This window comes from Orcinus orca, chromosome 9, assembly GCF_937001465.1.
Source record: "Orcinus orca chromosome 9, mOrcOrc1.1, whole genome shotgun sequence".
In the NCBI taxonomy this organism is placed as follows: Eukaryota; Metazoa; Chordata; class Mammalia; order Artiodactyla; family Delphinidae; genus Orcinus; species Orcinus orca.
In genome coordinates, this window is record NC_064567.1 from 70,269,754 (window position 1) to 70,280,982 (window position 11,229).

Sequence of the window (11,229 nt, forward strand, 5' to 3'; positions counted from 1 at the left end):
ATATTTTAAACTATTTTATTACAGATTTTAAAATAATTTGCTTTACATTGTGGTTCAATTTTTACGTGAATTTTATCTTAATAATTGTGATAATATTCATAATAATTTCACGAAAAATTTTATCAGTTTCACTTCTTTCTTTGCTCACCATTATCTCTTTCATTCCATGTGTTCCTCCTAGTTGTACATACTTGTTGTTTTCAGTATCCTCAAGTGATACTTTCAGGAAGCATTCATGGTGGTAAAATTTCTGAGTCTTTTAATATATAAAAATGCCTTAATTTTGTCCTCAAACTTAAATAATAGTTTGGCTAAGCACACAAATTTAAGTTAAAAGGAATATTCCTTTAGAACTGCAAAAATATTGTTCCATTTTGCTTATTACCTGAGAGATCAAATGAGAATTCTGACAGCAACTGAATATTATTTCTTTAGAACTATCTTACATTTTACCTTTCAGAAACTTTTAGGGCCTGTCTGAATTTTCTTGGGAATCAGAAATTTCAGGATATATCTTAATGTGGACTTTTTCTCACATACATGCAGACTTTTTATTGGTTTTCCCTACAAGAGACAATAACGTAAGTTTTAAAATATAAATCTGAAGTCATCTGAGAGGCAAGGAAGAAAGATTAAAATTAAATGCTTAATCAAAAGGTACTACAACACCACCTAAAATCTACTACCATGGCAGTAGCAGGCTAAGATTTAGCTACAGCAAAAACATCTGATGAAAATTTTAGAGACTATATAGCAGGAAGTGGATTTGCTTTCCAGAAGACTGGTACACTGATAATTTGGATCCAACAGGATGTTTGACCAGGAAAATGTCAAGATGATTAGAAGTAAAACTAAATCAAAAAGAACAGGTACACTGGAGAATCCAAAACATGTACTCTCCAAACAGATGGTGACAGATTTATCTTCTTCCTCTCGTGAAGCATTTGCTGCACTTTGCAGCCTTTTCTCATAATCCTACCCAATGGCTGTTCAAGCTGAAAGCTGCTGCTCTCGCCTTGCAGATGGCTCAGCAACCACGTGAACTAGGTTTGGGTTGCACAGGACTCTTGATTAATTTAGCACGGATCTTGGAGAACTTGTGACAAACGGGGAAGAGGGGAGGAGAATACAGGGAATAAGAGGGGGTTGGTGGGATTGAGATGTGGTGGTGGTGGATTGGGTTGGTTGCATTTTTAGTTGTTCTGAACAAAGTGAACCCTGAAGCATTCACATGTAAAGTAGTCTAAGTTTCCCCAATTGATTTCATACAACTCCACACAACACCTTCAAAGTCTGAAGTCAGCAGCTGAACTGTAGTTACAGCTGCAAGGCTCACAAAATCATCAAAGAAACCAGAATGAGACAACCCAGATAGGATATTCCAGCAATTATTCTTAATCTGTCTTTCTCCAATCTAAAATAAGCATCTAATATACATGATGTGGGATGTAGAAAGCCATGCTGGAACAAACAGGGTCTTCTGCCGAACTTTTCATCAAACACAAAGGGAAACCAACGGTCAGGGTATATTTTTATTTTATCTTATTTTATTTAAAATACAACAACCCCAACGTTATTCTGTCACAATGGGACATGGCTGAACAGGTAGACGACAGATTCCCCATTGTGAGTTCTTCTGATGGCTTCGGCAAGGATCATGGAGATGTCGATCACCTGTATTTTGGAGCAATGCTTCACCTTATCCTCCTAAGGTATGGTATTGGTGACTACTACTGCTTCAAAGCCTGCACTGTTGATGTGAGTAATGGCCGGGCCAGAAAAGATTCCGTGAGTCAAGATCGCATAAACTCTGGTGGCTCCAGCTGAGAAAAGTTTGTCAGCTGCATAGCAGATTGTATCACAAGGGTCAGCCATGTCATCCACAAGGATAGCCACACAATCCTTCACATATCCCACTAGTACCTTTCGGTCCACTTCATTGGCCTTCTTCGGTTCTTTGTGAATCAAGGCAAAGTCCACATTCAGTCTTTCTGCAACGGCGGTCACTCCCTTAGCTCCACCAGCATCTGGAGAGACAATCATGCCGTTCCTCCACTCAGAGATATTTTCCTTTATCCACTTCAGGACAGCTGGATCTGCATACAAATTGTCTACTGGGATATCAAAAAAGCCCTGAATTTGAGAAGCGTTGACCCATCGTGATGATACGATCTGTACCTGCTATAGACAGCGTATTTACAAGTTTGGCGGAGATTGCGGCTCGGCTCTTATCCTCCTTATCCTGCGGGCACAGGGGAAGCACGGGATGACTGCAGTAACTCGGCTGGCTGGAGCAATCTTGCAGGCATTAATCATGATGAAAAGCTCCATTCGATTGTCGTTGATTTCGCCACAACCACTCTGCAATATGTGGACATCCCCTCACACTCTCGCCTATTTCCACGCAGGTCTCCTGGTTGCTAAATTTCTTAGTCACCACCTTGCCCAGCTCCTGGCCCAATCGGTCGGCAGTTTTCTGGGATAAGTCCTGGCGGGAGCTGCCGCTGAAGATTTTGATTGGCATTTTGGTCAACTGCCCTAGGCTCTCTACGTCCGGTGATCACCCCTGCAGTTGAGAAAGGAACAGAGGTCAGACCACAGACTATTTCAGCTCCTAGAGAGGCGCGAGAGCTCCGGTTGTTACTCAGCTGTTCCGGTCTCTTCCGGATGTGCGCCGCTCTAAACTGCCTTCTGGGTCTTCAAAAAAAAAAAATTCCTTCTTGGCATCCAGTTCACGCTTCAAAACTAAAGAATCAAATCTTGGGCTTCCCTAGTAGTGCAGTGGTTGAGAGTCCGCCTGCTGATGCAGGGGACGGGGGTTCGTGCCCCGGTCCGGGAAGATCCCACATGCCGCGGAGCGGCCGGGCCCGTGAGCCGTGGCCGCTGAGCCTGCGCGTCCGGAACCTGTGCTCCGCGGCGGGAGAGGCCACAACAGTGAGAGCCCCGCGTACTTCCAAAAAAAAAAAAAAAAACCAAATCTTTTTTCAGTTCGTGGATTTTTTTTTTCCTCCTCTATTAGTGCTTGTATTAGTTTCCAAGGGCAGCTTAAATCTATGTAAAAATGTAAAATTTCTACAAGGCAAAACACGTAGCTTTGAAAGGAAAGTTCTGGACTGGAGGAAATGTGGAAAACGTGCCCAGAGTTCTTCCAACTGAGTGAGAAAAAGATAAGTAGGAACAAACGTATGAAAAAATGCTACAAATCAAGAAATTGACGTTCATTTTCACATACCAGGTAAGCCAAAATTATAAAATAGATAACTCCTTCTAGTCTAATGGAAAGTGTAAGTGTGTAGATTTTGCAAGGGAAATTGAGTACATAACATACGGCTCAACGTGTCTTCTAGGAATCTACTCAATAGAAAGATTCACAAAGTATATTGATAACAGTATTTTTTGCTGTATTAATCCATTTAGTCAATATTTCCCGAGGTGTTCTGTGTCAGGTGTTGCCCCATTTACAGGGTATAAGATGATGAATGACAAATAGTAACCTCTCTAGAATTGCTTATAAAAGCAAAATATGGAAACCAAAAATGTCTGTCAATAGCTAAATTATCAGATAATGTATTGTACATACACAGGCAGCCATTAAAGAGACCGCAGTAGTCATATGGAAGAAGTCATATGGAAGTGTCTCCAAAATATTTTATTTACTTTTTTTCATTTAAAAATTTTATTTATTTTTTTATTGGAGTATAGTTGCTTTACACTGCTGTGTCAATTTCTGCTGTACAGCAAAGTGAATCATATACATATATCCCCTCTTTTTTGGATTTCTTTACCATTTAGGTCACCAGAGAGTACTGGGTAGACCTCCCTTTGCTGTACAGTAGGTTCTCATTAGTTATCTATTTTATACATAGTAGTGTATATATGTCAATCTCAATCTCCCAATTCATTCCACCTCCTCCCCCTTCCCCCTTGGCGTCCATAGGTTTGTTCTCTACATCTGTGTCTCTATTTCTGCTTTGCAAATAAGATCATCTATACCATTTTTCTAGATTCCACATATATGCATTAACATACGATATTTGTTTTTCTCTTTCTGACTTACTTCACTCTGTATGACAGTCTCTAGGTCCATCCACGTCTCTGCAAATGACACAATTTCATTCCTTTTTATGACTGAGTAATATTCCATTGTATATATGTACCACATCTTCTTTATCCATTCATCTGTTGATGGACACTTAGGTTGCTTCCATGACCTGGCTACTGTAAATAGTGCTGCAGTGGACATTGGGGTGCATGTTTCTTTTTGAATTATGGTTCTTGGGTATATGCCCAGTAGTGGGATTGCTGGGTCATATGATAGTTCTATTTTTAGTTTTCTAAGGAACCTCCATACTGTTCTCCATAGTGGCTGTATCAAGCTATATTCCCACCAACAGTATAAGAGGGTTCCCTTTTCTCCACACCCTCTCCAGCATTTATTGTTTGTAGATTTTTTGATGATGGCCGTTCTGACCAGTGTGAGGTGATCCAAGATATTTTTAAATGTAAAAAAATCATTCACAAAAATATGCATAGTATGATATTTATGTGTTTAAAATTAAGTAATAGTCAAAGCATCAAATCATTAAGGAAGTCCTTTTTATTATGATTACCTTTGCAGAGGGGAGTAGGTTGGTTGTACTTGGGGATGAATATGTCACAATTTATTGACATCTATTAATGTAGTATTGAACTTTCATTACTTTTATAATTTAAAAAAGACTAACAAAATATATATGTCTTTTTTAGGAAATTTTAAGTACACAGTTTCCAAATGCATTGGGGGTTGGAGTAAGGGCTAAGAAGTGGTAGAGATCATAGATACCAGGAATTTCAACAATAAACTGTGTCATAAAAGTAGTGGAAACATCAGATAGAGATCATAAAGTTTTATCCTACTAATTGTGTGTTTAACATTTGGTTCTGGGATATTTTTATTTAGCCTAAAACCAAATCATCATTTTATAATATTTTGAAATTACTAAATAATTTGTTGAATGTATCTTCACACCCCACTTTTGAGCTTCCCTGCTGGGTTTGGTTCATGGATAGGATAAGATCAGGAATGAGGTAAGGAATGGGGGGAGGCAACAGAAATGGATAAGATTTGGCAATTTCTGTGAAACACATTGCTAGAAAACAGTGTTTTTATATATTAAATGTGCTTAGTATAAAACATAAAAACAGCTATGTCAAAAAGGCTAAATCAAAATGTCCTGCTGCTGATCCAACCACATCTCTGGAGACATCAACATGCTTTTCTCTTCAGTTCAAACTCTTCATGGTTGACCGTATATGCAGGCTCATTTCAGTCCACAACTCTTCATTCATGTTCTTTCCTATTATAAAATCAACAGACCCACCTATACAATATAATTCTCATCTTCAGCCAAGACTACATACAGTGATTTCTAAAGAAAATTCTGTCTTAATTTAGCAACACTAAAAAGTACTTGCAGCTTTAATTAAAATGATTCTTAGTGTTCTAAATGTGTCACACATTTTTCAGTTTTTAAAGAAAAACAAAACAGGTTTTTAAATCGACTTATTATTACTAAATTGGACTGAACGCTAATGTAAACTTTAAAAACCGATAGTTGCTTGCGTTTTCCTTGAGGTGTTAAGCAGGAGAAATTTTTGTGTTGCTGCCATTTTTGATCCATGCTCTGGCTGTTGCAACACCTCACAGTTTCAGGGATTTGTCTAGAATCATAAAATGTTAAAGATGGAAATGACCTTAGAAACCACCCGGTCTAGCATCCTAATTCACAGACAGGGAACCGAGGCCCAGAGAAACGAAGCAAGTTGCCTGGGATCTAACAGCTAATTAGAGAGAATATGGATTAGAACGCAGAATCCCTGAATTTCCAAACAGGGCTTTTCTCACTATACCATGTCTAGGCCTTTTCTTTGAGGTTTATCAGAAGGAAGGAAAAAATCAAAAGGTTATGTAGAAATTGTTGCACAAAATTTTACTCTTTCGTCGAACAACTACAACAAGGAACAAAACTCCAAAGCTGAGACTGGAAAATTCTTTTGCTTTTAAGAATTATTTCCAGAAAGAAATGAACGATTAGCAGTGTCATGGAAATATCTTCATTACTCTGATATTTCTGTTACATGGGTCTATTGTAAGGGGATTTAGCTCCTGTTTATTTTAGTCTCTGTAGGTTGAGAAAGACATCTATCTTATCATTGACTGTTTCTGACAAAGGTTATAGGTAGGAATGATGCCCATTGAACAACACATTCTCTCTATTTAAGATGTTGCTAATAAATTACTCTGGAAACAAAAATTGTGGCATAGAGAAAATGCCTTATCTTTCTCCTTCCCAAGGCAAGCATATTTAAATGTCATCTCTACAGGTCTGTGAGAATTGTTGTATTTTGAAGGTCTTTTGAGTTAATACCCAGAATATATCTATTACCTTGGGAATAGTTTCTTGCTTTACCGATTATTCTTTTACCCTTCACGATTCCAACATAAATAATTCAAAGAGAGCCCTGATGCAGCTTGATCAACTAAGGAGAAAAGAAAGTCAGTCGGTTCTTTCAGAAAGTGGAGAAAAATAGTTGTTGTATTATAAGTAAAATAAATGCTTTCACTAAACACGCTTGCAGTTGACAAAATGCTAGATGTTTAGGTGACAATTACAGGTCTTTGATAAACTGTCAAATCTTGTCACAACACATGTTACAAACAAGGACAGATTTAGATGTTCTTTATGGCAGCTTTGTGTAGTTTGAGAATGTATGGCAGTTAATTTCCAAAAGGAACATGTTTTTCTTTCCAGCCGTTATCTGCTTGTTTATTAGGAAGAGTTTCTTTGTGCCTTTAATCCTCGTTTGACTCAGAGTTCCAGATCATTATTGTAACATTACCTTACCTCATTTCTTTTGTTCATAATAATCATCTATAATACTTTGAGAAGACAGTTTCCCACAGAGCTTTACATTGGTAGAAATGCTTTAAAGTTTGTTTTGTGATTGTTTACAATTTAGGTTGACTACCGTGTTTGTTTACTGAGTTTTTAGTTGGAAATCTGTCATTTTATACAATAGACGTGAAGATGGTGATTAGGTAAATAAATATGAGTGAAACAAATAGGAGAAAAAGACAAAATTTTGTTACTCAGAAATGCGACTTTAATTTTGAGTATTATGTTAGACTCGTGACGGTATTTTTGAAACACACTTTGGAATTAAAAAAAAATTTCTAATGAACTTAAAAATCTTAGTATGAAATAATAGTCTTGGAATAATAATGAGGTTAGGTGTGCTGAATAATACATAATTGTAATGACAGATAAGGCAATGTATGGAGAGGTTCCATAACTAGTAAATTGCAAATAAGAAAATATCTCCCTAATATTTATGTGAAATATTTTTAAGTATTTTAAAGCAGGTATGGATCTTTCCCTTCTCATGTAGAATATTAGTTTCATGAAATTAGTAAAAAGATACTCATGTTAATTATATTTTGACAAAATGCAAGCTCCATTTATGCTATTTAAACCTATTTTAAGTACTTTTTATTTTTTCTCTTCCATTATGATAATTTATTTAATCTTCATAATAAACATTAAACCCAGTTGTCCATTCACATGAGAAAAAAAGAGTGCAGCGTGGTTTGAAATGGTTCAGTGATTCTCCAACTTCAAGGGCAGCAGGGGACTTCCCTGGTGGTCCAGTGGTTAAGACTCTGCACCTCCACTGCAGGGGGCGTGGACTCAATCCCTGCACACCAAAAAAAAAAAAAGAAAATTATATTAAGATTCAAGGGCAGCAGGATCACCAGTAGGGAGTGTGAGATATAGATTCCTGAGCCTCATCCCCAGAGTTACTGATCGGTAGGTCCAGGGTGGAAACTCAGACTTCATGTTTCTTACAAGACACCAGGTAATGCTGATGCTGCCATTCTGGTGTCCACACTTCTGAGAACCACTGGTATGCATCATTAACATTTATTTATTTTGGGAAAATAAAAGGTAATAGTTGATTTATTTTGCTTCTGCTCATTTCACTAGCCCTTGTAATTTTGCATATTTTATTTGGCTTCTAGATCTTTTCATGTTCTTTTCTACATATGAATAGTGCTTTTGAATATCACATAATTCTTTATGAACAGTACACATATATCCTTCAACTTAAAATACCTGTATTATGTTACAGAAATACTTTGACCAATATGTGTAAGATGTGAATTCTTGTTATTTGGGGAGTTTTAAAAATCCATTAGATATTTGAACATCTAAAAATTAATTTCTACCTATTAGCGCACTAAGAATTGATTGAAATTAAGAGGCTCTCCTATTTATTATCCCATTTGTCCTCCCTCCTTGAGCCTCTTACAGTGTTCATCACTGAGAAGGATCTTTTTGTCAAACTCTGAAAACCACTTGTCTGTCCATGATGATACCAAGTATTGTACAGAGTGAATACTTGCTGATTTGATTTGATGTTGCCTTTTGGGAGGAAACCATTTTTCAGACTCTCCAACTTATGCTGGTTCAACTAACAATTTTTCAACTTTACCATGGTGCAAAAGCAATATGCATTAATTAGAAACTAAACTTCGAATTTTTATCTTTTCCTGGGCTAACAATATGTGGTACAGTACTCTCTTGTGATGCTGGGCAGGGGCAGCAGCTGCAGCTCCCTGTCAGCCATGAGATATGCACTTACAACAAATTTCTACCGATACAGCTGTTCAGTTTTTCACTTTCAGTACAATATTCAATAAATTACATGAGAGGCTTTGTGTTAAATAATTTTGCCCATAGACTAATGTAAGTGTTCTGAGCACATTTAAAGTAGGCTAGGCTAAGCTGTGATGCTTGGTAGGTTAGGTTATTAAATGCATCTTTGACTTAATGATATTTTCAACTTACAGTGGGTTTATAGGGATGTAACCACATCGTAAGTTCAGGAAGGTCTGTATATCAGTTTATAAACAAAACGAAACAAAACAATAAGTAAAAACAAAAGAATTTCTCTATTTAAATATATGTTAGAATGAGTAGACCCCTATGGACTACATATTGTTCTTCCTCAAGGGTATTTTGTTCCCATGTACTCCCACATACATTTTAGAATTTTGTTGGGATTTTGATTGGAATTACATTAAATCTGTAAATCAATTAGGGAAAATTGACATTATAATATTAAGTTTGCAAATCCATGGACATGCTATTTCTCTTTTAAATTACTCTTTAAAATGACAGTAAGTTCCTGTAATTTTTCTCAGATATACATTTTTCCATTTTTCCAGGTACTTCATTTTTATATGATTTAAATGATATCTACTGGAAATTGTATTTTCTGTTACACAGTAATATAGTTCATAGTTTAAATTTTGTGTCCATTCTTTTTTTTTTTTTTAACATCTTTATTGGGGTATAATTGCTTTACAATGGTGTGTTAGTTTCTGCTTTATAACAAAGTGAATCAGTCATACATAAACATATTTTCCCATATGTCTTCCCTCTTGCGTCTCCCTCCCAGTGTCCATTCTTAAAAGTCATTTGTGGATTTTAAAAGTTTCTATATAGGCCATATATCATCTGGAAATAAATGACAATATGGCTCTTTGATCTATTTCTTATACTTTTCCCCCTTCTTGCCTTGTGATGCTGGTTAGGACCTCTAATGTCAGGTTGACTAGAAATGGTGACAGTGGCCATTCTTGACTTACTTCTAATCTGAAAAGGGAAAACTTTTAATATTTTGCCATTATGTATGATGTTTGTGTGTTGTATTTTATCAGGATATACTCTATAAGGTTGTTTCCTGTTATTAGTTTGTTGAAAGTTTCTTCTTCGTTTTTTTTTTTTTGATCAAGAAAGGGACTTGGATTATGTCAAGTGCTTTTTTTCTGCATCTTTCATGATTATAATATGATTTTTCTTGGTTATCCTCTTAATATTGTAAATTACAATGATTTCTTTTCTAATGTTAAACAGACCTCATTCATGGGATCAACCCAATTTAATCATGATATATTGTCCTTTTTATGTATTACTTGATTCAGTTAGGTAATATTTTATTTAGAATGTTTTCATGTATCTTTATGAGAGAATTTGGCCCATAATCCTTTGTCTGTACTTATTAGGTTAAGAAAACAAGATTATACTAGCTATGTATGAGTTGGAGAGCATTTCATCTTTTTCTATCCTATGGAAAAGTTGTAGAAATTATGACATTAAGTGGAACTGGACCAGAAGATATTTGACTACTTATTCGATTTCGCTAATGGTTATCAGTTACATTTAGGTTATAGATTATTGGTTATATTCAGATTTCCATTTTTTGGTCAGTTTTGTTGTTTTATTTTTCTACAAAATTTCCTACTTTATCTAAATTTTCAAATTTTACTGACAGTGCTTCCCACAATATCCTTTTATTATGTTTTTTGTATCTGCAGCATCTTTATTTAATATGATTCCCTTTGTCATTTCTGGTGTTAGATTTTTGGAACTATTTTTTTTTTTGATCAGTTTCACCAGAAGCCTATTCATTTTATCAGTCTTTTCCAAAAAAACTAATGGTTGAAATTGTTGATGCACCCTCACTGGCTGCTTATTTCAAACTTTGTTGACTTTAAGATTATTTTTAATTATGTCCTTTCATCCTTTCTTTGTGTTTATTTTGCTGTTCTTTTTTAAAATTCTTGAGATATATGCTTAATTATTTATTAATATTCAAAGGTATACATTTTTCTTCTAAGTACTGCTTTAACTTAAGATTTATATGTAATATTTTTATAGTATTTCTGTTGGTATTCAGGTAAAACTATTTTCCAGTTTTGATGATGATTTCTTTGTTTCAGGGACCATTTAGTTTATTTCTTAAATAACATATGTATAGGGAACATCTAGATATCTTGTTGGTGTTGTTTTTAGTTTCTAGCTTAATTGTACTGAAGACAGAAAACATACTTTGTGTGATTTAAGCCCTTGGAAATTTGCTGAAACTTTTTTTATGGTCACTTTTCATAAGTAGTCCATGTGTGCTAGGAAGAATATGTACTCTTGAGTGGTTAAGTGCTGTATACATACACACACTTTCAGTTTCCTTTAAAAAATTTGTGTGTGTGTGTGTTGTATTGTGCCTCTCTTCTTCACACCTATCTTCTAGCTTACTCGTTCTCTTTTCATGTGTCTATTATGCTATAAGACCAGTTTATTGAGGGTTATTTATTTATTTATTTATTTATTTATTTATTTAAAGACT

General features: G+C 35.5%; 1 protein-coding gene across 1 annotated transcript; it reads right to left on the reverse strand.

The window, feature by feature from the left end:
• Positions 1–1,579: 1,579 nt before the first annotated feature.
• On the reverse strand, positions 1,580–2,542 carry PRPS1L1 (phosphoribosyl pyrophosphate synthetase 1 like 1). The gene is given in 4 exon segments (XM_033437712.2): positions 1,580–2,155; positions 2,157–2,247; positions 2,250–2,380; positions 2,382–2,542. Coding segments are annotated over 4 exon segments (939 nt in total). The 5' UTR covers positions 2,525–2,542; the 3' UTR covers positions 1,580–1,581.
• Between the last annotated feature and the right edge of the window lie 8,687 nt (positions 2,543–11,229).